Raw genomic sequence first — 26837 nt, 5'->3', positions numbered from 1 at the left:
TTATTCCTTGACTTTAGCAAAGCTTTTGACACGGTCTCCCACAGTATTCTTGTCAGCAAGTTAAAGAAGTATGGGCTGGATGGATGCACTACAAGGTGGGTAGAAAGTTGGCTAGATTGTCGGGCTCAACGGGTGGTGATGAATGGCTCCATGTCTAGTTGGCAGCCGGTATCTAGCGGAGTGCCCCAAGGGTCGGTCCTGGGGCCGGTGTTTTTCAATATCTTCACTAATGATCTGGAGGATGGTGTGGATTGCACCCTCAGCAAGTTTGCAGATGACACTAAACTGGGAGGAGTGGTAGATACGCTGGAAGGTAGGGATAGGATACAGAGGGACCTAGAAAAATTTGGAGGATTGGGCCAAAAGAAATCTGATGAGGTTCAACAAGGACAAGTGCAGAGTCCTGCACTTAGGACGGAAGAATCCCATGCACCGCTACAGATTAGGGACCGAATGGCTAGGCAGCAGTTCTGCACGAAAGGACCTAGGGGTTACTGTGGACGAGAGGCTGGATATGAGTCAACAGTGTGCCCTTGTTGCCAAGAAGGCCAATGGCATTTTGGGGTGTATAAGTAGGGGCACTGCCAGCAGATCAAGGGACGTGATCGTTCCCCTCTATTCGACATTGGTGAGGCCTCGTCTGGAGTACTGTGTCCAGTTTTGGGACCCACACTACAAGAAGGATGTGGAAAAATTGGAGAGAGTCCAGCGAAGGGCAACAAAAATGATTAGGGGTCTGGAACACATGACTTATGAGGAGAGGCTGAGGGAACTGGGGTTGTTTAGTCTACGGAAGAGAAGAATGAGGGGTATTTGATAGTTGCTTTTAACTACCTGAAAGGTGGATCCAAAGAGAATGGATCTAGACTATTCTCAGTGATAGCAGATGACAGGACAAGGAGTAATGGTCTCAAGTTGCAGTGGGGGAGATTTAGGTTGGATATTAGGAAAAACTTTTTCAGTAGGAGGGTGGTGAAACACTGGAATGAGTTACCTAGGGAGGTGGTGGAATCTCCTTCCTTAGAAGTTTTTAAGGTCAGGCTTGACAAAGCCCTGGCTGGGATGATTTAGTTGGGGATTGGTCCTGCTTTGAGCAGGGGGTTGGACTAGATGACCTCCTGAGGTCCCTTCCAACTCTGATATTCTATGATTCTAGGTCATAAGGTGTGTGGGCTCCGGCCAGGAGGCGCTTACCTCGGTCAGCTCCCAGAAGCGACCGGCATGTCCGGCTTCTAAGCTCAGGGGTAGTTAGGTGGCTCCACGCAATGCCCCTGCCTGCAGGCACCACCCCCGAATGGCTAGGCAGCAGTTCTGCACGAAAGGACCTAGGGGTTACAGTGGACGAGAGGCTGGATATGAGTCAACAGTGTGCCCTTGTTGCCAAGAAGGCCAATGTCCGTGGTTCCTGGCCAATGGGAGCTATGGAGTCAGCAGTCAGGGCAGGGGCAATGCACAAAGACCCCCTGGCTGCCTCTGCACCTAGGAGCTGGACATGCTGGTCGCTTCCCGCTACACCGTCGACCGGACTTTTAGCGACCTATTAAAATCTCCCTGAGCTTTCAATGGTCACCAGTAGATCGATGCCAATTTCATCAGACTCCTGGACAATCCAGGAGGGTTGGCAACCCTACTTGACTGTCTAGAGTTTTATTAAGGAGTCCTGAGAGAAGGGAAAACAGAGGCAAGATGCCACAGAACCACTCCAGGTCATGCGGGAGCACTTGTGAAGAGGCAGCCCTGCAACACACCATAACAAGATCACACACTACTTTGCTGCTGTGGTATTGTATGAAGGGGATTTTGCAATTCCATGCTAAAGAAGGCAAATGATTAGTCACTAAAGAATTCATTAACCTGGCCAAACCTGACAAAGCCAACAACTCTGCTAACTACCCAAATAATTTCCAACTTTCCTTTTCTTAGCAAGATCATTTAAGAAGGTGGTACTATCTCAGTTGTAGAAGTACTTGTCCTCTGCCAATATCCAGCATCTCTTTCAGAACAGGACATGGCATAAAAATTGCTCCTAGACTGCAGGTTCCACTTGTTTCTATCAGACAGATCATAGTGTTTTCATGGGCACCTGCTACTTGTCATCCATTCTACATGAGACCACTTGGTGAGTTCTTGTGATGCCTTGGACTTTAGTGAGAATTGAGAATGATTAGGACCTTCCAGAATTGGGCATTTAGTTTGCACACAAACAATGACAGTTCTACCTCCTGTTTCTACTTCTCCAACTTTTCTGCTAGCTTTTCCATTATCCTCAACTTCACCAACTTCATAACATAGGACTATATTTCATAGGCTTCAGAAGTGTACTATAGTTACCGACTTAAAAATCTACACTGAACAACATTTCCATTAAATGGAAGAAATGGACTGCATGCTTTCCTCCTGTAATTTACACACTAATTGAGGTGTAAATCAAATACACTCTTAAAATATTGTATAAAAACAGATACTTTTTCTTATATTACCTTTTCAGCTGCCATTGTGAAGTACTTAAAAGCAGAAGCATTACTCTGTGTCACTGCAACACTTCCTTCTAAAAACATCTGATCAACATAAAGAAAAGGAGATATTTGCTCCTTAGATATGTGTTATGAATCCGTGCCTATCCAGTTTCTCATAAAAAATATAAACAGTAGGACAAAGTCTGCTCCTACTTCCACTTGTACATCCCCAATAAAGCCAATGACATTGTATAGACATAATTGAGAACAGAACTTTGCCAGTTCTCTCCCACGCATGAGTTTTTTCTGATTGGTTTAATGTTCTAAATTTTTATTGATTTATACTGAGTATACACTAATAGAATCATGTTAATTACTTGTTTGTAACTTGTTTTCTTAAAAAAGCCTTTAGGTTATTTGTAACAACTTCTGAGGCCAAGATTTTCAAAAGCGACTGGTGATTTTTGGGTGCCTCCTTTTTAGTGCCCAAACTGAGACATTCTTATTTGGAGATGAAGTTCAGAAAGTGGTCAACACCCTCCTGTGGAAATTAGGCCCTCATGAGGCATCTCAAATTGGACACCCCAAAATGGAGGCACCCAAAATAATGATTCCCTTTGGAAAATCTTGGCCGAGGTAGCTTGAGGATATATTTTTCTCTACAAGTTTTATCCTTTCAATAGCTAGCTGATGCTGATTTCCTTCCAGGGTTTCTATTAGAGCTGAAATGTAAATGGGGTTTTTTGTTCATCAGCACTATTAAGTTTCAGCAGAGTTCAGTGTATAAACAGGGAGTGACATTGGTTTTGTGATGAACCATTACTTTTATATATTTTTTTATTTTCACTTGGTGACAGAATAGCAAAACTTTATAAGTATTCCACTAGATACAAATATTAAAGTACTTTGGGCCCCAAACCTGGCCAATATGACAACATCGCTTTAAAGTTCTATTCCACTGTGTTATTTTGATCATGATAAGTATTGTGGACCTAAGTCAGTCCTCTGTTCTACCTGTGGCATCTCATTGAACTCAATGCAAGTGAAGACAGAGGTTGGCTCTGTATCTTTACATACAGATATAAAATTAGTACTGGTTTGAAATAAGTAATTCACTTTATGTAGCATTTCAACAAACATTTTCAACGGTGGCTTTGGTCATAAATGAAATGTATGTCTTTGGTCATCTGTCTCTTTACTAGTAGGCATTTCTTGTTGGCATTACAGTAACTAACTCTAATATACCCTGTTCTACACTGAGTTATTAGATACCTGATTTCTTAGGCCAGATTCTACCGCCTCACTCTGGGAAGTGGATGGGGAGGAGAATGGATAATTTGCTACACCCCTTACCAGGTGTCAAATATTTGTCCACCCCCCATATGTTAGCTAAGTTCTGCTGAATTTTGATGCTGCCACCTCCTGTCCCTTCCTACCCACATGCTGATGGTAGGGAGTAGCAGTTGTGTGGAGCCTGCTCTGACCCCAGTATCTTGAGCCAAGATGTGGGGTGGCTGTATGGGGAGGCAAGGGGAAGGTCCTAATACCCTTGCACCCCTAGGTGGCTACTTTAGGTTTAGCCATTATCTAGTCCTTGATTGTTGCAATTTACCAAATTAATCTCATGAAAAGTAATACGTACCTTTCCCAGGAATGCCATACCATGTGTATTCCCTGCTTTTGCTGCCTTTAGGAAATAGTAGAAAGCTTTCTGAATAAAAAGCAATAACAAAGTTACAATTTTTCACCTGAAAAAGGTGTTTTTGTAAATTTCAACCAAGACAAATGTTTTGCACAGCTTTACACCTCCTCTTGATTTAGACAGACCAGAAAATGTCACAACGCAACACTGAAAATAGCTTTACACATTTAGGCTCTGAACCTACAAACGCTTACACACAAGTATAATTTTATGCCCATGTGTAGTCCCACTCAATAGGACTATTAATGCATGTTAGCCTTTGCAGAATCAGGGCCTTAGTATGACAAGTGAGCGGTGGCTGAATCAAAGGTAAGAACAAAGCATCTAGATCCGTTACCTAAGAAGAGTCTGACCTTAGACAGGAACAGATTGACAGTGTTGAGGCCACATGAACAAATTTTTACAAATTCTTGTTATAGTGTATGTGACCATAAGAAAAAAACTTTAGTGTTCCCCATAATGTGAATTAGCTTTCAGAAATATCATTTTAATCTTTAAAATACATCCCCTCCCACAATTATCAATGTCAGTTTTGTGTCGGAAAACACTCAGATAAGCACAAATTGTCATCAGTATAAGAACATAAGAATGGCCATACTTGGTCAAACCAAAGGTCCATCCACCCCAGTATTCTGTCTGCCGACTGTGGCCAATGCCAGGTGCCCCAGAGGGAGTGAACCTAACAGATAATCATCAAGTGATCTCTCTCCTGCCATCCATCTCCACCTTCTGACAAACAGAGGCTAGGGACACCATTCCTTACCCATCCTGGCTAATAGCCACAAGTATCACATGCAAGTATCACATGCTTTTTATATGTACATGAATTACAGTATATGTCTTCTTACAGGGCCAGTCTTAGGCACAAGGAACTGCTTAGATCTTTGGATTTTTGAGGACCCTGAAAGCTGCACTGACCCAGTAAGTCAAAAGTTGTCAGATCTTCTGCTCCGACAGCAAGAATAGAAAGGGAAGAGACTAACTGCCTTATTTGCTCTGTTCCCGACAGACTAGAAAGGGAAGAAACTTGCCTCTAATTTCATTCTCTCTCATATACATTCGCTGTAAATGTTTAAAAGTTATCTTGCACTAAAACTTTTTTGGCTGCTTTTGGGTACTGAGCTAATTATGGAGCCCAGATATTTATTCTGAGCCCATCCACCTTCATAACCATGCTAGCTGAAACTCTGCAGAAAAAAGTCTTTTTTAGTGTATAATGGGGTTCTTAATTGTACAGAATCAATGAAGTTAAATGACTTTCAGTTACTACAGAATATTCATATATGCAAATAAACTGGCGGTAGTGAACACTAGTGTTGCAAGATTTAAATCCTCAGCTCTTATTTAAATATACCTACAGAATGATCTTTCTCTAGTCCCTTCCTTCCTGCAAGATGTAATTGTCCAAGAAATACCTAGAAATAATTATTCAAATTTTATTTCAGCAATATTCTTTGTCTTTCTGAAATCCCAGAAAAAATACCGTAAATTCCCATTGGGCAGAAAATAAAAGTATTGAAAGTACTTTATTACTGACTTCTGAACAAGTAGTATATCTTGAAAGCTTTCATACAATGGAATAAATATTGTAATGGTTTTGGCATAACCTAATAAAATTATTACTTCACTATACAACACACTGCACAAACACATGGTTCATGCCTAAAGAGCTGGCTTTTAATGCCCTAATCCTGCAATCAGATCCATATGAGCAGACCTTTGTGTCTGCATGGAGTCCAATTGAAATGAAGGTTATGTGCCATGTAGGGATTCCCCCATACCAAGGAGTCTCCTGTACCCATGTCCCCTGGGTGCCGAAATCCTGTTCCCGTTGACTGCAGCGCTGCAGGATAAGGCCCAATATGACAAAACATTTGTAGTTCATGAATGCTGTCCTGTCCCCAGAAGTCAACATTTTTTTCCAGAAAAAAGTATCTTAGCTTTATACACTACCTGTATCTGTGTGTCTCCTCTTTCAGCCAAAAACTTATAGTATTGGTGTACATCCCAATCTAAGAAGTCATTGTTAGAACTCAGATTTTCTGATTTTTCCATCAGTCTCACTTTTTCTACTGGCATTTCTTCATTTTTTTCTAATTTATCAGCAACTGTTAATAAAAATGACAACACAAGAGTTGACATAGAACAGTGGTATTATATTTAGCAATTTAGAGATTATTAATGTGGATGGTACACTACATAGAATTTAATGAAATTATGCAAAAAAATGGTTAGCCAAATAAAGTCAAAAGATGCACCAAGTATAACATTCAGTACTACACTTTTTTCTTTTTTTAGTAATTGTCATACTGTTCAGAAGGGTACTGCTCACTTATGGAGATAACGCAATAGCACTGGACAGGCCACTAGGGGTATATTTTCTCTTTTTAGATATTGTTGTTTGGTTCTAGCATTGTTTATACAGTGCTGAAAAATCAGGAAAAATGATGGTATCTGCCCCTGCCATCTAGATCTTATGTAGCAGGGGCAATGGAGGAAACATGAAAAGCAGACTATTGGATTAGCAAATTGAAAAGACACTTAAAAGGGCTAATGACAAATTCTCATAACAGCTACAACACTTAATGTAGGACTGGATTTCAACTAACAAGTTGAGAACTAAAAATGGACAACTGTAGACAGTGAGGAGCAGATGAAGAAACTTCTGCTACTTGTTTTATGTGAAGCAGAACAAAAGCGAGGAACTTGGAAGAAGGAACAGTGCCTATACTTGCATTAGAAACTTCACAGTTTCATTGGTGCATCTGCTCATTATGTCATGTAGATGGAAGGCCAATATGGGCTGACCTGAGAAATGGTAACCATGTTTATCAAAATCACATTCATTCCTGCCAGCAATGTACTGGTTATTGCTGCATTTATGCAACTTCCATAAAGATGATGTGTATGTATTTGAGGAACTAGAAGTAAGATATAAGAATTACTTTCATAACTTGTATATTAAGGTCAATAATTCTTGGTAAGAGCATAGCAATAAATGACATTTTATATATGTTGCATTAAGAGTAAAATTGATCAATGGGAAAGATAGCATGGAAATTAATAATACAAGATACTTTAATTTGGTATATATGAAATGTTGGTTTTCCATTTTTCTTATAAAATATTATGTGAAGGACACTTTAGAATTCAAAGAGAAGAATATCTTTACCCAGACAAATTAAAGTTAAAGTTGAGAATGTGACTTTTAAAAAATTAACAGCATTATAATTTAACAAACATCAGTGAAATGTTGGGAGTTCAATAAACATGCAGTGAACATTTTAACATCAGTGTTAACTTTGCCCTTTATCTCTGCCCTCCCTCCACCAGTACACCGGAGAGCCTCACCAGTTCCCACAAGAAACTCAGTCATCTCTGTTATATAAATAACAATATATGGCTTTAAAGTGTATGATAAAACCTACATCCAGTTGATGTGGGACATGTTCAGTTATAAAGAGGAATGTGTTTGGGCAAGCTTATAACTCAAATGGCTGAACAGGTTTTGCCTCTAACTTCAGTGAAGAAATATAGGTGTCATGAGCTATGGCTATGTTGGCTTGGTTTAAAACTTCTATGGAGCCTTAAATGTGGTTCTCTTTGGGTTTATAAGCTTGAATGTGGTTTGGGAGAACCATGTTTGAGGCTACCATAGTTGTGGAGCTTCTAAAGTTCCAGTGTCAGATCAGTTTCCATGATTAGGGCATGGGTACCCAGTAGAAATTTGTCTGAGGTATAAGTTTGCAGTGATACAAGGTAGATGCAGCCTCCCTCATGCCATCAGAGATTGTGCTCAGCCCCTTAAACTGGTGGCACTGGCTGGAAAGTGGCATAGCCAATGATGTCCCGGGTGTGTCTAGATTCACTTCCTCTTGTGAAGATGGGGATGCCAAAATCAGGCTTCTAATGGAAATTGTCTTAGAACTTTAACTATGATGTCCCTACCACGTTTCCAAAATCTTATTGTAATGACTATCTGAAAATACAGACTATTAATGGAACTCATGAAATTGCAATACTACATAGCTTAAACTCTACCATTAGATATATGTGCACAGCTCCTGTAGATCTTAATGAAAGCTGCATCTATGCACCTGAGAGCAGAATCTGGTGCAATATATATATATATTACCAGTTATGAATGAGAAATAATTTTCTTCATTTCACATATTATTTTTCATTTGTTCTAAAATGAGGTATGACAATAGTAATAACATGTGGATTGCTTACTGAAATATGCCACTTTCCTGTAATTAGTTAGTGCTGCTTCACAATTTCTTGGAACATTGATTCCGACCCAGTAACGGTATCCCTAATATAATAAATAACAGATATTTTTCTTACTCTTTAACCTTTGGATTATTATACAGAGAACAAGAAATAGAGCTGCCAAATATATAATTTACAAACCAAAATCATCTGGGATATCAAATTTCCTCCAAGACTTCCAAATGTGTAATAAACAAGTGCCTAAAACATAGAAACAAAAAATTATACAAGGAATGAAGAAACAAAACCAGTAGTATTTTTGGTAAGTCCTTTCTTTAATTTTTAAAAGACTAGCATATCACTTTTTATTTTTCTTACCTTGGCTTGATTATACTCCATTCCTATGCCATATGAAAACATAAATCCTAAAGCCTGCAGCTCCAAAATAAAAGCACATGTCAGTACATTTATTTATGTGTGGTTATTCATTTTGTTTATACAAGTTGAAACAGATCCTGCCTGTTTTATTTTATCGTATGTAATTTCTTTTCTGATTTGTGAGGGGCTTTTAAGAGTTAAAACTCTTCTAACTGGGGTTATGAAGTATTCATTTAGTTACTTGCTATGGTATTTCCCTTTTTTTGTTACCAGTCAGGTGAGCAGGTTAGGTTTGTGTGAAGCATGACTCAAGATAAGATTAATCTTAGATAACTGTTAAAAACTAAAGAAAACTATATTGGTTATTATTTTGAAACTTGTCTAGTTGAACTAACAGAGACAGTTTCCTCCAATAAGGTTGTATCATTTTGTTTGTTAGGAGCCACGACCTAAACTGAAGTACCGAAACCTTGTTTCAGGGTTTATGGTGGTGTAAGTAGCACCGGCTCAAATCAATTCTGACTAGCACTGGTTGAAAATTTTTAGACAAAAAAATTGGTTTTGACTAAACAAATTCTATGTGAAAAAATTCATTTTTGAAATGTTCAATATTTGGATTTTGTTGAAAAAATAAAATTTTCAGTTTTCTAATGAAAATCCAAAAATTTCCATAAAAAATGGACAAAACTGGAGGGAAAAACTTAATTTTTTGCAGTGGGGCAAAGAAATCATGTCATGACTAGCTCTACTTTGTACACCAATTCATCTACTGTAACATGATAGGAAATGCCTCTTATTCCTTTGAAACTTTAATAGATTAGTTAAAAAACAGGTTTCTGTGAGAGACTGGAGTGGTCTATCTGGGCAGAGGATTCAGAAGACACAGCATTATAGGGTACTTTACGTGGTCTAGTGGATACAATAACTTTTAATTTCACTAGCTTCACTAAGGAGATGGGTTTCTCCCTAGGCTTCAAAATATCCAGGTCCTGAGCCTATAGAGCAGTGGTTCTCAACCAGGAGTCCGAGGCCTCCTGGGAGGCCACAAGCAGGTTTCAGGGGGGCTGCCAAGCAGGGCCAGCAGGGCCCAGGGCAGAAAGCTGAAGCCCTGCCACATAGGGTTGAAGCCCAAGCCTGTGCCCCGCCATCCGAGGCTGAAGCCAAAGCCTGAGCAATGTAGCTTTGCGGCAGTTCCTGTGGCATGAGGCCCCACACAATTGCCCTGCTTGCTACCCCTAATGCTGGCCCTGGCTTTTATATGCAGAAAGCCTGCTATTGTGACATAGGTGGGCCATGGAGTTTTTATAGCATGTTAGGGGGTCCTCAGAAGGAAAAAAGGTTGAGAATTCCTGCTATTGAGGGCTAACAGGAAAGCCATTATGTTAAATAACTTTTAAACAGTGGGGAACAATGGGTGTGGATGTGACAAATGGTGTTTTTAAAGCCATGCAATAAAAGGAGAAAAAGTCCACGAGGGAAAATCTATGCCCATTTTCCTGGAACATGGACAGCACAAATGATTACCATACACATGGATTTGGGGTACTGGTAGTCTGTCATGTCAGTAACTTGGTTTCCTGGTGTTATGTGAACACTGTCCCTCTGCATAAAGGACCAAACTACAGTAGGACTGGGAAGTGAGGATGATGCAAGTCTATGTCTCTTTATGAAGGGAAAGTCTCAAGGCCCTAATATGACTAAGAAACCATGTTACGTAAGGACCAAAGTCAATGGGAGTCTTTCGACTGACAGTAATGGTCATTGGATTGGGACCCTATGTGAAGAAAACTTGAAGTCTTTTACCTTCACACAGTGCTCCATGTTTAGAAGTCCGTTAGATGAAAAATGTCTAGGGATAATAAAAGCCTTTGGGATCCTGATGCATCATGGATCCAAAAAATGAGCCTTCAATGATCACACATTCCCCAGGATGGAAGAAGTGGGAATATCTTTTTGTTAAATAGCAGTATTACCTTAAGTCAGATTTATTAAATCTATCCATCCATGCAAGGCTCCTATCACCTTGATATCTCAGGTCCCAAATTCAGTACCCAACAAAGCCAAAATTGAATGAGCTTAGTAAATCTTCATATTTCATTCTGATGAGAAAGATGCTTCTCTGAAAATAAGACAGTGAACTAGGAATATTTTTGGATATTTTTGAACAAATGGCCCAGACACAGGTGGATACTGAAATGTGCAATGTCTGACCCAGTAAAAAAGTTCACATAGTGAAAGACCAAATGTTTTCATTTAATATGATCTCACAAGTGAGCCACACTATCGGGCCAAATGACAGACTGACACCTCTGTTCTCCCATTCTGAATAACTTCAGTTCCCATGAAGAGTTGACTTTAAATACTCCCTGAAAATGGCTACCACTAATTCTAGACCAGTTCAAATGATCCCATTGACTGAACTGAGCTTTGGATCAGTCCTTTAAAGAGTCATAGATCCAGCAATGAGTATCCAATGAAACAGATGCTTCATGGGTAAGGCTGGAAGAAACTCATGCGCTGTGATTTTGTTGTGGAAACTGCATCTTTTAACACAAACCACAACTTTTTATAGTTGCTGCAAACTTGAGTGGCATTGTGATCCTGTGCACCAGGTCACAACCTCACTCATTCGCAGTGTCATAACAGATGGAGAGGAGGCTGGGCCAAATTTGAGTGAGGGGTGTTGTAACCTGGCACACTCAAATTTTTCCCCACACCAAAACGGCAAAATTTACATTAAAATAAAAATGGGAACATTATGAATAAACAATTTCAGACATAGAGACAAACAGTGCCCTTATAAAGCTCTAAATGCGAGAGATGATGCAAACAGTGTAGAGTCAGAATGTATATTCACCCTATGGGAGAAAAGAAACTGGCAGATAAGCTATGTGTATACACACCTTGAAGCACATGCACGGACTTCTTTTTTAAAAGGAATCTTGAGTTTTACGATTTACCCTAGTTAATCAACTCCCAAGGTCATGAGCACACAAGACAACCTGGGACTACAAAGTGTAACTCTGCAGCAGACATATACCTTTGGAGAAATGCTAGTTCTATTTTCAAATGACTTAACTCTACCTGCAGTAATTCATGTTTATACATTAAATATTTCAATTCTAACACCCTCTTATATTTAAAATGTGATTGTGATTATTATACTTAATGCAATGTCATGGTTTCCACTTTAACCTCCAATTGTGTCTCAGTCCCTTGGCTGTAAAATTTTTGTGATAGGGACTAAAACATGGCATACATGCTTTCAGCCCAAGATCAATTTCATTTCTATACATTTTGAGAATAAAATTATCTTGTGCATTTGAACTAGGAAAATATGTAATTGGGTTCTTTAAATTATTTTTGCTTCCTGACATTCTAACTCAAAAAAGAATTTTTAAAAGTATTACATGTTTACATTAGTGATTAATGACAAGTCATATGGCTAATTTAGGAAATTTCAAATTGTTACTGTGACCAAGTCACCTCAGGCTGGAACAATGAGAGGCAGTATGATTAGTGCCCAGTGAAAGGGAGTGCCTTGCTTCACTCTATGAGCAGGGGCAGTCAATTATTTTTTGTCAAAGTCCAAAGTTCTTGGTCAAGATATAATCAAGGTCCAGATTTCAGAGAAAATAATAAAAAATAACAACAATAATGATACTAATAATAAGTAAATACAAATTTTTGGGGGTCTGTTCAAAAGCATCTGGAGGTCCAGATTTGGCGTGCGGTCCACCTATTGATTATCTCTGCTCTACAGTGAATGCTCATGTCATAAATATAAAGGGAAGGGTAACCACCTTTCTGTATACAGTGCAATAAATCCCTCCTGGCCAGAGGCAAAACCCTTTCACCTGTAAAGGGTTAAGAAGCTAAGGTTACCTCGCTGGCACCTGACCAAAAATGACCAATGAGGGGACAAGATACTTTCAAATCTGGAGTTGGGGGGAGACAAGGGGTTTTTGTCTCTCTGTGTGACACCTTTGCCAGGAACAGATCAAGGATGCAAGTTCTCCAACTCCTGTAAAGTTAGTAAGTAATGTAGCTAGAAAATGAATTAGGTTTTCTTTGTTTAATGGCTTGTAAAATTTGCTGTGCTGGAGGGAATGTATATTCCTGTTTTTGCGTCTTTTTTGTAACTTAAGGTTTTGCCTAGAGGGATTCTCTGTGTTTTGAATTTGATTACCCTGTAAAGTATTTACCATCGTGATTTTACAGAGGTGATTCTTTTACCTTTTCTTTCAATAAAATTCTTCTTTTAAGAACCTGATTGATTTTAAATTGTTCTTAAAATCCAAGGGTTTGGGTCTTGTTCACCTGTACCAATTGGTGAGGATATTATTATCAAGCCTTCCCCAGGAAATGGGGAGTAGGGCTTGGGGGAATATTTTGGGGGAACAGGACTCCAAGTTGTACTTTCCCTGTTCTTTGTCTAAAACACTTGGTGGTGGCAGCGTTTTACCTAATCCAAGGGCAAAGACTTTGTGCCTTGGGAAAGTTTTAACTTAAGCTGGTAGAAATAAGCTTAGGGGGTCTTTCATGGCTTTGACAGTCTCCAGGATGTTTCAGATTCAGCTTTCACTAGCCAGAAGGGTACTTCTAAGACATGATGACTTTGGGAGAGATGGGATATCTAAAAAAGTAAAAACTGGAGGGCAGCTGAGAACTATGTCCAGTGTGGGTGGGTGGGTGGGTGGGTGGGTGGATGGATGGATGGGTGAGTAGGTGTGAGAGAGAGAGAGAAAGAGAGAGTTGAGGGGGAGAGAGAGTAAAGTAGTTTTATATTAAAATCAATTACTGCAAATGATACATATTTTTTCACTATATAGTTAAAATATTTTAGCAGGCTTACTGCAAACATTCAATGGTTACCTGTTAAATTTAGACAAAACGTTCTTCTCAGATCCACAGGGTGGATTGTGAGTCATACTCTGCTCTCCCTGCACGGACAGATCTGTCCCCGCACCAAAATTTTTAAAATCTGATTTGCAAAGATGCCATTAGAATAATCTCCATATAAACAGGCACTAATTAACTATTATAAAATTTGTCTTTGACAGAAACAGAGGACCCAAGAAATTCACAATTCAGCATGATACTCCCCCATATCCTCCAAGCAAGTTTGGTGTTGAATTATGCTGTTTAGCGTATGGTCAGTGGCTAATAAATTTTACCATCAGCCATGATTTAATCAGGGATGAGAACTCTGGCATAGCATTGATAACTGAGATATGGCTGGATGAAGCTTCACCATGAGTAACTGGCCCAGCTGATTTCTACGAGATATTTAGTTCAGCATGAACTCTGAGAAGGGACTGTGAAGGAGTGGCTGTGATTTTTTTATATCCAATGTGAGACATAGGAGGTTACTTGCTCTAAGGCCTTGATTCAGTAAAGTACTTAAATATGTTCATAGTTATGCATTTGTGTAAGTGTTGTGTGTGTTCAATTGTGGATTAAAACAGGATCAAATAGAATATGTCCATCTAATGTATGAGTCACAGGATGACATAAGGAAGGACTTGGTGGTAGTTTACAGATCTCCCTTCACCTAGTCCTTCCACAGTGCAGTGCTGGTGATGATTCTTTTGGACTGGTTTATAGCCATTAATGTAATCTGATTACTATAAGGTTGTCCCAGGTGTTTTCCATTAGATACCCTGGCCTTGGAATCTCTTAATCTATAAAATCAGTTCTATGACTTAATTCTCTCCTTAAATAAATAAATGGAAGAGCTATGGGACCTTAGCCATTTACAGTGCTAGACTATAGCACTGGTCCAAGACAGTAAAACATCATACTTTAAATTGTAGCTATATTTTGCTCTGATACCATTTATGGATCCATCAATTATTTTAATAGGATTTACAGGATTCCACTGGATTTAAGCACTAATGCTATTGTGAGCCAGTGCCTGCAGAACAGCACTTACTTAGATTGAATATTGTGGTGAAATTATAAATTATTTAATGTGTTTCAGAATATTTGGTTCTCTTTTGTAGAGCCTGTCACCATGGAAATTAGGCACTAATGAAGGAAATTCAACAAACAAAAGACAATAAAATGTTAACATGAATGGATCTTGAATTTCATCCTGATGATCTCTAGAGTCTGGTTTTCCCAAGAGGAGCCAAATTCAAAGGTGGAGGCTTTCAACTAACACTACTACTGCTGGCCCTTGGGGGGGGGGGATTCTGTTCCTCACTCTTGCCCCTATATATCACTAGTTCCTCTACAAATTCCAGGATAGAGGAAGCTCTGGTGGGAACTGAGCAAGATGGGAAAGGGTGGGGGAACAGCACATGCTGCTACAGCCATTTTGGCTTGTACCACAAGCCATTGCAGTAGTAGGGAGGCTGCTGTAATTCTTAGTTGCTCCCAAGGTTTCCTGGGTTATGCAAAGAGGGGCATTTTGGCTCCCACAGAAGCCCTGAATTCAGAGGGTGCAAACATGGCTTAAAGTCATGCTCACTTTGGGTTTTTCCTTCAGTATTGCACCTGCAGGGAGCAACAGCACAGGAGCTGACTGTGGGTGTTCAAACTGAGGTTCTGACAGCAAGCACTTTCAGATGACCTTAACTGCTGTGATACTGTGTACAGTGAGAGGCAGCTGAGATCTTTTGTAGTGTGCCACAGATGGTGAAAGGCATAACAGATCATTGCGCCTATCTTGGAATTCAGGAGTATCATTGGATTTAATAGGACCTTGAGGCTGCCTATTATTCTGGTGAAAGTTGGGAATACCCCATCAATATACAATGCGAAGACTATTATACTTATTGATTCCTCTTGCCAGCCAGTGTCATTCTTGGCTTGCATAGCAGCCAGTTTATTTCCATTCATCTTTGTGTCAGAAAATGAAAGAGTAAGAATGTGGTATCAGTGTAGTGAGAGCAACAACAAATATGTAGGTACAATTTCCATTCTCACCCTTGTTTTCAACTGCTGATAGTGTATCTTTCTGAAACTTTCAATTTCTAGGATGAAATTTGTCATAGTTTATTTGTATGGAATATAAACATAGTTCAGCAGTGGTGACAAGATGGAACCCTGAAGGACATTAAGGTACGGTCCTTCACAGAGGATGAGCAACTCCACAATAATACTCCATAGGATTTCTCTGAATTGAAGGAGTGACTCCACAGAAGAGCTACTCTGTCCACTTTTGCAAGAGCCTACGGGTGTATCAACAATATTTAATTGACAATGGTCAAAAATTGCTCATGGATTATTAAAATTGTTTTCACAAGGACAAACTTTGATATCAATAGTTTCACTTGCATGCCCAGACTGGTAGGGAGCAAGAATAGTGATAGATTATGTGTAGTGGAAGTTGATTTATTATGATCTTTTATATAACCTTCCCTAAAATGGGAGGTTCAAGACATGATTGGCAAAACAATTAATTTACAACAGTCACTACTTGGGCCAGGGACTAATCACCTCTGGGTTAAGCATGACTGGGCAGCGTGTCCTCTGCTCTACCACCATTCATCTTACCTGAGAATTAAGTGAAGAGTTACTCACAGCAAACAAAACATTTGACTTTATTACCATGCTGAAGCGGTTGTAATTAATCAGACTACTTACACTTCACAACGGTAAACACTTTCATTCAACAATTGCCATAGCACAGAAATTCAAAAAACCTGATCACTCTGAGCAAGTTTTTTTTAATCATTGGAGCGCCAGCTTTGTCACTTCCTTGTGTCAGCTGATCTGTGAGGACAGTCCAGGATGAATGAGGAGTGAGGTATCCAAGTGTGACTATGTCAATGGCCACAGACAGCTGACTGTTATGATGGCTCCTTTAAACGAGGGGCCTTATTGCTCAGGATTTGAGCAATACATTTCTCTTGGATAATTTTGCAATTTTAAAACTCCTTTGTGGAAAGATGTATGCAGAAATAGGTCCACCACCTCAGCAGAAGTGAGACAATGGCTTAATCTCACCTTGTCAGATGTGTATTTCTAACTGTGGGGCTGGCAAACCAGCTAACAGGTATATGACCCATAACAATTTACCAAGTGGCATTGCAATTTTAATCAAGGCAATCCACTTATATATAGGTATCAACAAAATGTTAATTAGGCTAGCAATCCCCAACTCATTCTTTTGTATAGATAAGAATCAAAGAATAGTTGCTAAGTGTATTTGTCTGTGTTTACCTATATCCAGTTAGAAGTTTATCAGTGTAACCAAATTAGCTTTTAGATCAGGGGTGGGCAAAATAGAGCCTGCGGGCCCGTCTAACATTTCTGTCCGGCCCGCCAGGCTCTTTGCCTTCCCCCTCACAATGTCCAGGCCACTAAAAGTCCCATGGTCCAGAGTGCCCCACTGCATCCAAACTCCCTCCCAGACCCGCACCCCCTCCATTAATATAGTAGAAATGTGCGGCCCATGATGACTTATCAAAATTCATGGAGTGGCCCCAGTGTGAAAATTATTGCCCACCCCTGCTTTAGATGCTAAATCCTTTTCATGACTTAATTGCCTTACATTATCCAGGTGACTGTGTTCAGTTCACCTTAAGATCAAAGATGTGAGACACTGCAGGAAATTAATAATATTAATTATATTATCTTCAGCATATCTGTCCCTGTTACAATGAAAGACCGGCTAATTGTCACATGCAAATGAGTATTACTAAACTATCTGTAGAAGGAACGAGGAGTACTTGTGGCACCTTAGAGACTAACAAATTTATTTGAGCATAAGCTTTAGTGGGCTAAAGCCCACTTCATCAGATGCATGCAGTGGAAAATACAGTAGGAAGACATATACACACACATACACACACACACAGAGAACATGAAAAAATGGAGTTTGCCATACCAACTCTTAATGAGACCACTGCATGCATCTGATGAAGTGGGCTTTAGCCCACAAAAGCTTATGCTCATATAAATTTGTTAGTCTCTAAGGTGCCACAAGTACTCCTCGTTCTTTCCTAACACGGCTACCACTCTGAAACCAGTAAATTATCTGTGTATGCATCGGAAATTGAATGTTAACTTTAAAGTGATGGGTCAGTGTGTCCTCAACAAAGAAGAAACTTCAGTCACAAGCTGTGCTCAAAATACTTAATAGCTCACTTCAGCTATAAAAGAGAAACCTCAGGCCTGATCCGGCATCTCTAGTCTGCTGAACTTTGAACAGGGCAAAATTTAAGTTGTGGGAAAGAGATCTTCCAATAGTTATTTGGAATACCCTGGAAAATGCAAGTAAATGACTCTAACAGACTTTACATCTAAACTACATTTGGATTCTAACCTTTTGGGATGATTACAGAGAGACTTTGGCAAGCCAGCAGACTCATCTATCACAGCTACAAACCTGAGGTAAGGACCTTGTAAGCATTTGTAATGTATATAATCTTTTAGCTATTCAATAACTCTCTTTTCTTAATAAATCTTTAGTTAGTTTACTAAGAATTGGCTAACATTGCGATATTTGGGTAAGATCTGAGACATATATTGACCTGAGGGTAAGTTTCTGATCCTTTGGAATTGGTAGGATCTCACACATGGTGAATAGGATTTTCAATAACCTCTCACTATATCAGACCAACTTGTCTAGATGAGAACCAAGGGCTGGAATTCCTAAAGGGGAATTCTTTGTGTTTGGCTTCTTGTTAATCAGTGTGGTACTGCAGAAGCTCTTTTGTTACTGGCTTGGCAAATTTAATTATAGAATAAACCACCAGTTTTGAAGATTGTCTGTCCTATTTCTTGCAGTCTGCCCTGAGTGTGGAATTCTCAGTGTGGTCCATCCCTGGCACCTGGTCACACTAACACACAGGGGTGCTGGAACAAATTTTTATAGTGGGAGTGCTGAGAGTCATTTAGCCAAACTGTAAACCCTGTATATAATGGAAACCACTTCAAGCCAGGGTGTGTGGCAGCACCCTTAGTTCCAGAACCTGTGCTAACACACGGTTTCTAGACCTATTCCAAATATGAGTGTGTCCTCTGTTTAGTTTAAGTAAGAAGCCACCTTGGTTAGTCCCATTGTTGCCATGAGATTTGAAACAAACACAAGATATCCTTGACAAGGCTAGTGGCCAAGACAGAAATCTGGCAACAGTGATACCCAGGCATAACAAGATCACAGTAAAGGTATGTAAACATTACAGTGAGTGATGGGATAGTCTGAGAATTTTTGTTTACGAATTCATTTTATTCCAGATATCTCTCAGTAGGTGGACACACCCACACAAATCTATCTTTGGGATCTGGGCACCTTTTAAACCTGAAATTTGAACAAAGTGTGCCACACTGCCTTTGCTTATGCCGGCTTACATATCTATTTTAACAAAACAGTCAATTCAAGGCCATATGAATCATCCAGCAAGGTTGGATGACTTAGTCACTGTTATATTATGAATAAAATTATGGGGTTTCTCTTGCAGAATTGGGTCCATTCGAGTGGTCCTGGTTATTTACTGCCATTGTGTGAACATGGATTGGGTGTGCTATGGAGGTGGTAAAGTAAGTCCTAAGGTGATGTGAATCTTGCATGATTCTGTAGAGAACCTGAGCAAGGTCCATTAGGTTTCAAAGGAGTCTCATTAGTCCTTGCAGCTAGAAGACATGTGGTTGTAAAGGGGTTTTACTCCCCTCCAAAATTCTTTCAAGTGACATCTGGTGTGTAACAGTGAAGATTGAGCAACTCAAAGTTCCCCATCATGCAACGTTAAAATATTTTGTATTTTTAATAAAAACTACTGTTGTCCAGCAGAAAGTTAAAATTCTGGACAATGTCACGAGCCACAACTGCAACAACTAAACATAGTTTTCAGCATCTGTGTACAAATATCCAAAGTAAAAAATAATCAAGTTACTGTCAGGTGGTGCTAGACTCTAAAGTTAGATTTTAAAGTTACAGAAATAGTAATGGAAAACAGTATGTTGTTTCTAGTTAGACATTTCCTGGAGTGTTTAGACTGCCAAAATTGCATTTTATTCTTAGTGCTTGAGAAAGTTAAACTGACTACAAACATACCAGTAAGTGACACTGATTAGTTTATTTCAATTGTGCAACATGAACAAAGTTCTAAAAACAATCAATCAACTTGTATAATGAAAAGTAAAGTAGATTTTAAAAATTCAGTTGTAACTATCTGGTGCTACTATTTGAAAATGGATTTAACTAGCAAATGATTAAAAAAAAATTAATTAATACTTACCTGTTGTGTGGCCCCACATTATACCAACATATATGTAAACAAAGTAGACCACACCTTACTGCTTTTCAAATATTAATAAGCTTTCCAGCTGAGTAATGTCCTATTTAAAGCTTTATACACTTAAAAAAAACCCCAAAACTACTTACAGTTTGGCCTTTATGAGATCCTTTTTCAGCCAAAGTCTCATATAATGTCACAGCTGCGGTTATATTTTGAGGACCATGATAACCAAACAGCAAAGCAGCAGCCAATTTCTCCATAGCTTTCAAATGTCCCATATCTGCTGCTTCAGTAAGGAGTTGGTAAGCTCTGATTCAAGAATATGAAATTCAGGTTTAATCATTTGATCTTAATTTCTCCCCTCAAGTACAGTATTTGTATCTCTAAGAGGAGATTTAGCAACTAAAGTGTACTAATTCAAGTACTAATTTCTATTACGCACCTCCTGAAAGCCAACTAAAACATGCTTCTCTGGCATCATTTAATTTCTTTCTTCGCAGCCACCCTTCCTTGAACAGTAACTTCAAATTCATGTGATTAGTAGAGCTGGGTCAAATTTTTCAGATTAATAGTTTGTTTGCCAAAAAATGTAGTGCTAGCCAACCTGAAACTATTGTGGTGAGGGTGCCGCTTTCCATATAACTCACTTGCGATGTAGGAGACTCAGTGGCTAGAATACTTTCCAGAAATAGGAGAGACCAAAGTTCAACTCACTTCTCCATATCAGATGTAGAGGGAAATTTAATCCAGGTCTCCCCCATCCCACATGAATGTCCTAACTGCCGCCACCACCACGCACAAAAAAAAAACTTTTTTGGATGGATTTGTTCAGCTGGAAACTGACTTTTTTTTCAGTTCACTAGAATTTTTCCACAACTTTTGGACATGTTTTGAATTAAACTGATTTTTTTGTGTGCTGATTTGTATGTCTTTGCACTATGCTTTATCAATGTAGAATGCAAAATTCCAATTAAATCCAAACTAGTCTAGGTAACTAAGCTAGAATAGAAATATTCAGTAACGCTGAACTTGACAAAGTCATTGTTGGTCCCAATCCTGCCAAAAGTTATGCCCAGAAATATTTTTCCTCTCGCAGGGTTCTATTGATGTCAATGAGGCTCTGTACAAGGAACTATACAGTAGGATGAAACTCTTTATGGGATGGAGACCTAGACTGTAAACTCCTCAGTGCATGTTCTTGTTTGTCTTTAAAGCACAATTGTATCTTTATTATTGATTTAGCCCCACAAGTGCTAGAGTTCAGACTTACTCCTCTTTCTCTTTTTTGCTTTTGGAATGTTTCAGTATTTTGTTGCTCATTTTATAAAGCTGATGTCCTCGCTCCTCATTCTTCTTTCTCCTAGCCAGATCTTCTGCTATAGGTGTACACAAACATAAAGTAAAATGATCAAAAATTTAAAAATAAACCACTTTTTTTGAACTAGAGCAAATACTCTTCTGATACAGTTGCTGTGATTCCCAACTACATATGACAGGTTTATATTTGAAAATGTTCTCCTTTAGATCAGTTTAGATTAGAGATTCAATATCCATTTGTACATGAGTGCAGGTAGTTGCAATCACTGATACTGAAGAAAAGAAATACCATTAGTCAAATGTCCCTGTCATATCAGCATCGAGAATGCTGATAAAATCTTGGAAGATTTTCTGTGTTTTTAGTTTAGATTATTCCAGGTTCTCTGTGCAGTGATACTTGGAGACAGATCTGTAGAAGCACTCAGACAGCCTTAGTCTCTGATTAGAGTTGAACCTTAAGGCAGTGTTGCTCACTGAGAGCTGGGCATTGGTTTTGGCCTAAAATTTATGAAAAAAGAGATTGCCTGCATTCTGTTTGTTACTCTTAGAATATACTCAGACTCCACATCACTGATTTCTTATGCATGGGAAAACAGACTTGAAAAGCCCTGGACATCTGCTACTGTTCATCAAAGGGGTGACACGGGTGTTGGAAGAAGGGGCACTAGTATGCATAACCTAATAAGTGCTTTGCTGAATTGGAACCTAAATATGGGCTTAATTCCACCACTATTTACTAAAGCACTTAAGCTTGAGTTCCACTACCTTCAATGGAACTTAAGCATGTATTTACAGTTAAGCACATAAAGTGCTGAATCAGGGCCATCATGCCTATGGGATGGCATTCTTTGTAAGTTGTGTCAGATAATGGTCCCTGACTGGTAAATATGGATTCAGGGACATGAGTTTATGAACCATGTAATCAAGCTCTGAGTAAAGTTTAACAAGCCTCAGAAAATTCCAGAATCTGCACTGAGTATCCTCAAGACCAGGGCTGTAGAGATCTGAACAGGAGTCTTCCTGTAATTGCAACAGTGTTGCTGTGGGCTTGCAGGGTCCAGGACCAGTCACAGAAACGGAGGGTTGGGAGCCTGTCTGTTCTGTGCCTTCAGTGCTCCCCCACAGGACCAGGCAGTGCGGGGGAGGAAACCAGCTAAACCAAACACAAGGAGGACAAACCCAGAACTGAAGAGGAGTGAAGAGAAGAGATTGGGACAAGGGGTCTGGGCAGTGTTGAGCTGCCAGAAGCTGAAGAACCGGTTCCTTCAGTCGCTCCAGGTCTTTTGCGGCACTTTGGCAGCACGTCCTTCAGTTGCTCCGAGTCTTTGGTGGCACTGAAGGGCCCACCGCCGAAGTGCCGCCGAAGGACCACAGGGTGAGTGGGGAGGGAGACACTGAAACTGAACATGGAGTCTGGGAAAAGGGATTGGCACTGGGAATCAGTGAGGATGGAGAACATGGGTTTGAGGGTGACTAGAGGCCAGGCAGTGGAGACAGATCAGACAAGGAGCCAGCACAGGGGAACTGGGACTTGCTGGGTAAGGAGACTGGGCACAAGGAGCTGGGGGAAACTGGCAATGGCTGGGCAAGAAGACAGGACTGGGAGGGGGAAAGACTGGTGTGGGGAGCCTGGAAGGGGCAACTAGGATTGGCTGGGCAAGGAGACGGGGACTGGGATAAAAAGCCTGAGGAATGATGACTAGGACCAGCTAGGCAAAGAGAATAGAACTGGGACAAGGAGCCACAGGTGGATAAGACACATGACTGGGACAAGGACAGGTTGGAGGAGAAGGAGGGGGAAACAGGCAGAAGTGTCTAGAGCAAGAAAATGGAACTCAAGATTCTTGAGTCTCACTATTCCTCTGCTGTTAGCAAATATCTGTGAAACCCACTGGCAAAGTGTTTCATCCCTGTTAGTGCTGGTCCACAAAAAATTACAAGATAGTGCTCCGATCACGTAATCTGTCAGCTCAAGTGCCAGAGGTCTGTGCCATGGATCTATAGGTCACAATCCTGCTGATGACCCATTTGTTGTCAATATGATAGAATTTCTGTTTTTTTTTCAGTTTGTTTTTTAAAAGCTCAAGAAAGTATACACACAAAATATGTTAAAACATTAAAGTTGCAAAGTCAAGCACTCAAACTGGGAAATGCTAGAACTATGGTTCCTGTTACACAGGAAGTGTGCTGTGGTAAAAGATATTTTGAATATGCATATTTGTGAAACCTTGCAAGTTTCTGGTCCTGCCTGAAGTGGGGGGACATTATCCGGCCTTGCTTTACGGGTGTGTGTGTCGGGGGAAAGAGGTCAGAAGCTGCTGAAAAAAGTTGGGTAGGAATCAGCGTGGCGATGCTGACTCATTTCCTGGGAATGTAAGGGCGGAAGGTTTTAAAAGGGGCAAGCCCGGGTGTTAGAAGCCCTTTCTTCGCGCAGCAGGCAAGGCAGCAAACACGCTCCCTCCCCTCGAGGTGGTGAATATCAGGTTTGGGAAGGACCTACTGTGGACATTACGCTAGTCGCTCCCTTTTAGGGGTCCTGGGAAGGACTTTTTCCCTCACCACCATATTGACTTAGATAGGATGGGTTTTTTTCATCTTCCCCACAGTGGGTTTCAGGGAGGACCTATTACGGGGAGGAAGAAAGGGCGTTAGGCTGTATGTTGCAACTCATTTTGTAACAGGGTTGCCAACTTTCTAATCACATAAAACCGAACACCCTTGCCCTGCCCCTTCTCCAAGGCCCCGCTTCCCACTCACTCCATCCCCCCTCGCTCCATCGCTCACTCTGGCTGGCAGATTCTGGCTCTGGGGTGGGGCCACAAATGAGGGGTTTAGGGTGGAGGAGGGGGCTCAGGGCTGGGGCAGGGGGTTGGAGTGTGGGAGGGGATGAGGATTCTGGCTGCGGGTGTGGGCTCTGGGGTGGGGCCAGGGATGAGGGATTTGGGATGTAGGAGGAGGCTCCAGGCTGGGGCCGAGAGGTTTGGCATGCAGGAGGGGGCTCAGGGCTGGGGCTTGGGGCGTGGGAGGGGTTGTGGATTCCAGCTGGGGGTGTGGGCTCTGGGGTGGAGCCCGGGATGAGGAGTTTGGGGTGCTTACCTCAGGTGGCTTATCTCAGGTGGCTCCTGGAGGCAGCCAGCATTTCCAGAGGGGTCAGGGGGTTCTGCGCGCTGCCCGCGCCCGAAAGCACCATCCCCACAGTTCCCATTGGCCATGGTTCCCAGCCAATGGGAGCTGCGGAGCCAGAATTCAGGGTGGGGGCAGCTAGGAGCTAGACATGCCTGCCGCTTCTGGAGCCAGGGCAAGCAAGGAGCCTGCCTTAGCCCGACTGCACCGCCAACCGGACTTTTAGCAGCTCGGTCAGCAGTGCTGACCAGAGCCACCACGGTCCCTTTTTGACCAGGCATTCTGGTTGAAAACTAGATGCCCGACAACCCTATTTTGTAAGTGTGGGGCAGATGTCCAGTGCAGGTACTCCACAGAGAAGGCATTCGGTGACCAGATAAATGGCCTGGTAAAGGACTTATAAAGGAGATGCTGGTTAAAGGAATGGAACTGGGGGAGGGGTGTTCAGGGCTCCTATGATTGGTATGGCAGGGAGCCAACCCCCCTTTCTTATAGCCCACCTTAACCCTCTTACGAGGGCCAGTGGATGAAAGGTCCAAGCCATTGGTTGGCTGGGGACACTGGATGGAAAATGAAGGGGGGTTGGTGGAAGTCCTGGGTAATTATTTGAATGGACATGGAGTTGCCCACACTGTACAGTTTTATCTGCTTGGTAGTCCCAGACATCTAATAATAAAGTTGTGGCCTGATTAAATCCATATCAAAGTGTCTCCTGTCCTTCTTTCAGGATAGCCAGACAATGCATTTCAATCATGGGCTACAATACCTTTACTGATTTCAGAGTAGCAGCCGTGTTAGTCTGTAGCCGCAAAAAGAAAAGGAGGACTTGTGGCGCCTTAGAGACTAACAAATTTATTTGAGCATAAGTTTTCACTCAAATAAATTTGTTAGTCTCTAAGGCGCCACAAGTCCTCCTTTTCTTTTTGCGAATACCTTTACTGTGCTTGTCCAAGGCCTTGTCTGAATAGACAGCTAGTTATATTAAATCTTGCACTTGTTTTGAAAGGTTGACAACTGATGAAAGTGCTTTTTCAATGGATTTTTAATTTTTGGTAAAATCAATTTTAAACTACTGAGACAAAGTTCCTCCTCTACCTTGGAGAGTCTTGCGCTTATTGGCGGATTTGCTCGCCTTGGAGCTTCATGGCAGCCCTCAGTTTGGGCGTTTTCGTGAACCCACAGTCCAGGTCAACTCCTCCTGTGTCTAACCAGGAGTTGGGAGGTTTGGGGGGAACCCGGGCCTGCCCTATACTCCGGGTTTCTGCCCAGGGCCCTGTGGAATACAGCTGTCTAGAGCGCCTCCTGGAACAGCTGTGCAACAGCTACAACTCCCTGGACTACTTCCCCATAGCCTCCTCTCAACCCCTTCTTTATTCTCACCATAGGACCTTCCTCCTGGTGTCTGATAATGCTTCTACTCCTCAGTCCTCCAACAGTACACATTCTCACTCTCAGCTCCTAGTACCTCTTGCTCCCAGCTCCTCACACGCGCACCACAAACTGAAATGAGCTCCTTTTTAAACCCAGGTGCCCTGATTAGCCTGCCTTAATTGATTCTAGCAGCTTTTTGATTGGCTGCAGGTGTTCTAATCAGCCTGTCTGTCTTAATTGTCTCCAGAAGGTTCCTGATTGTTCTGGAACCTTCCCTGTTACCTTACCCAGAGAAAAGGGACCTACTTAACCTGGGGCTAATATATCTGCCTTCTATTACTCTCCAGTAGCCATCTGGCCCGACCCTGTCATGCTACCTTTGTTCCCATAGCATTCTTAATTGGATGAATCATTTTTGCTTAATTAGTAGGATTTGTCCAATCATAAAAAAATTGATAAGCTTGGACTTTAAGCAGTTCTATATTTTAAAATTTTTCACCTTAAATACTAGCTATAACTTTAAACTTATTTATTCATAAATATATATTTAAAGTATTTAAAAACATAGAAATGAAAATGGATGACTTCAACAACTAAATTACCATACTCTTCTTCTACCATTCCTTTCCATCTGCTCCCTCTCTCCGCACCTCGCACACACCCCCAAAAGGGGAGAGGATCATTGTAGGTTAATGTAAGGGCTTATTGCATTAAAGGAAAGATGCAGTAGAGCTATTTCTGTTATGAAAAGTAGTAAATTCATTTTATTTGATTGTAGTAGTTTAAATTAGCTTTCTATCCGGCCCGCCGACAGCAATTTTGGGCCCCAGGGCTGTCCCTAGGGAGGTGTGGGGCCCGAGGCGGAAGTGACAAATCCGTCACTTCTGGGACCAACCATGCTGGCCGGCCGGCTCCCACAAAGCGTGGGTGCCCAAAACGGTCGCCACTCGGCGCGCACCTGGGAGCCCTGCGGCTCGCCTGGGCCATTTAAAAGGGCCCAGGGCTCCTGGCTGCTGCTACCGTAGCAGCAGCAGCAGCTGGGGGTGCCCAGGCCCTTTTAAATTGCCCGGGCCCCTGGGCAATTGC

The 26837-nt window shown here is 41.1% G+C and overlaps 1 protein-coding gene and 1 long non-coding RNA gene across 7 annotated transcripts in view; one reads left to right on the top strand and one right to left on the bottom strand.

Moving 5' to 3' along the window:
• The window catches only part of SEL1L2 (SEL1L2 adaptor subunit of ERAD E3 ligase), a 79345-nt gene that overhangs the window by 23832 nt on the left and 28676 nt on the right, over positions 1 to 26837 (bottom strand). For 4 of the 6 annotated variants that reach the window (XM_043544019.1, XM_043544015.1, XM_043544016.1 and 1 more), the window contains exons 4-11: positions 21211 to 21316; positions 20087 to 20249; positions 8749 to 8802; positions 8572 to 8631; positions 8392 to 8473; positions 6112 to 6266; positions 4099 to 4167; positions 2481 to 2558 (exon numbers count right to left, since the gene is read on the bottom strand). In XM_043544019.1, coding sequence (XP_043399954.1) covers positions 2481 to 2558; positions 4099 to 4167; positions 6112 to 6266; positions 8392 to 8473; positions 8572 to 8631; positions 8749 to 8802; positions 20087 to 20249; positions 21211 to 21316 — 767 coding nt within the window. Of the gene's footprint in view, positions 1 to 2480; positions 2559 to 4098; positions 4168 to 5516; positions 5574 to 6111; positions 6267 to 8391; positions 8474 to 8571; positions 8632 to 8748; positions 8803 to 20086; positions 20250 to 21210; positions 21317 to 26837 lie in introns of all 6 variants that reach the window. The other 2 variants (XM_043544014.1, XM_043544018.1) reach the window with 2 other exon arrangements.
• On the top strand, positions 1382 to 15262 carry LOC119565871. The gene is made up of 3 exons (XR_005224954.2): positions 1382 to 5079; positions 8532 to 8692; positions 13812 to 15262. It is a non-coding gene; the product is annotated as an uncharacterized LOC119565871 (long non-coding RNA).

This window comes from Chelonia mydas, chromosome 3 (genome assembly GCF_015237465.2).
Source record: "Chelonia mydas isolate rCheMyd1 chromosome 3, rCheMyd1.pri.v2, whole genome shotgun sequence".
Lineage (NCBI taxonomy): Eukaryota > Metazoa > Chordata > Testudines > Cheloniidae > Chelonia > Chelonia mydas.
The sequence above is the reverse complement of the archived record's forward strand: the minus strand, read 5'-3'. Positions and strand labels throughout refer to the sequence as shown.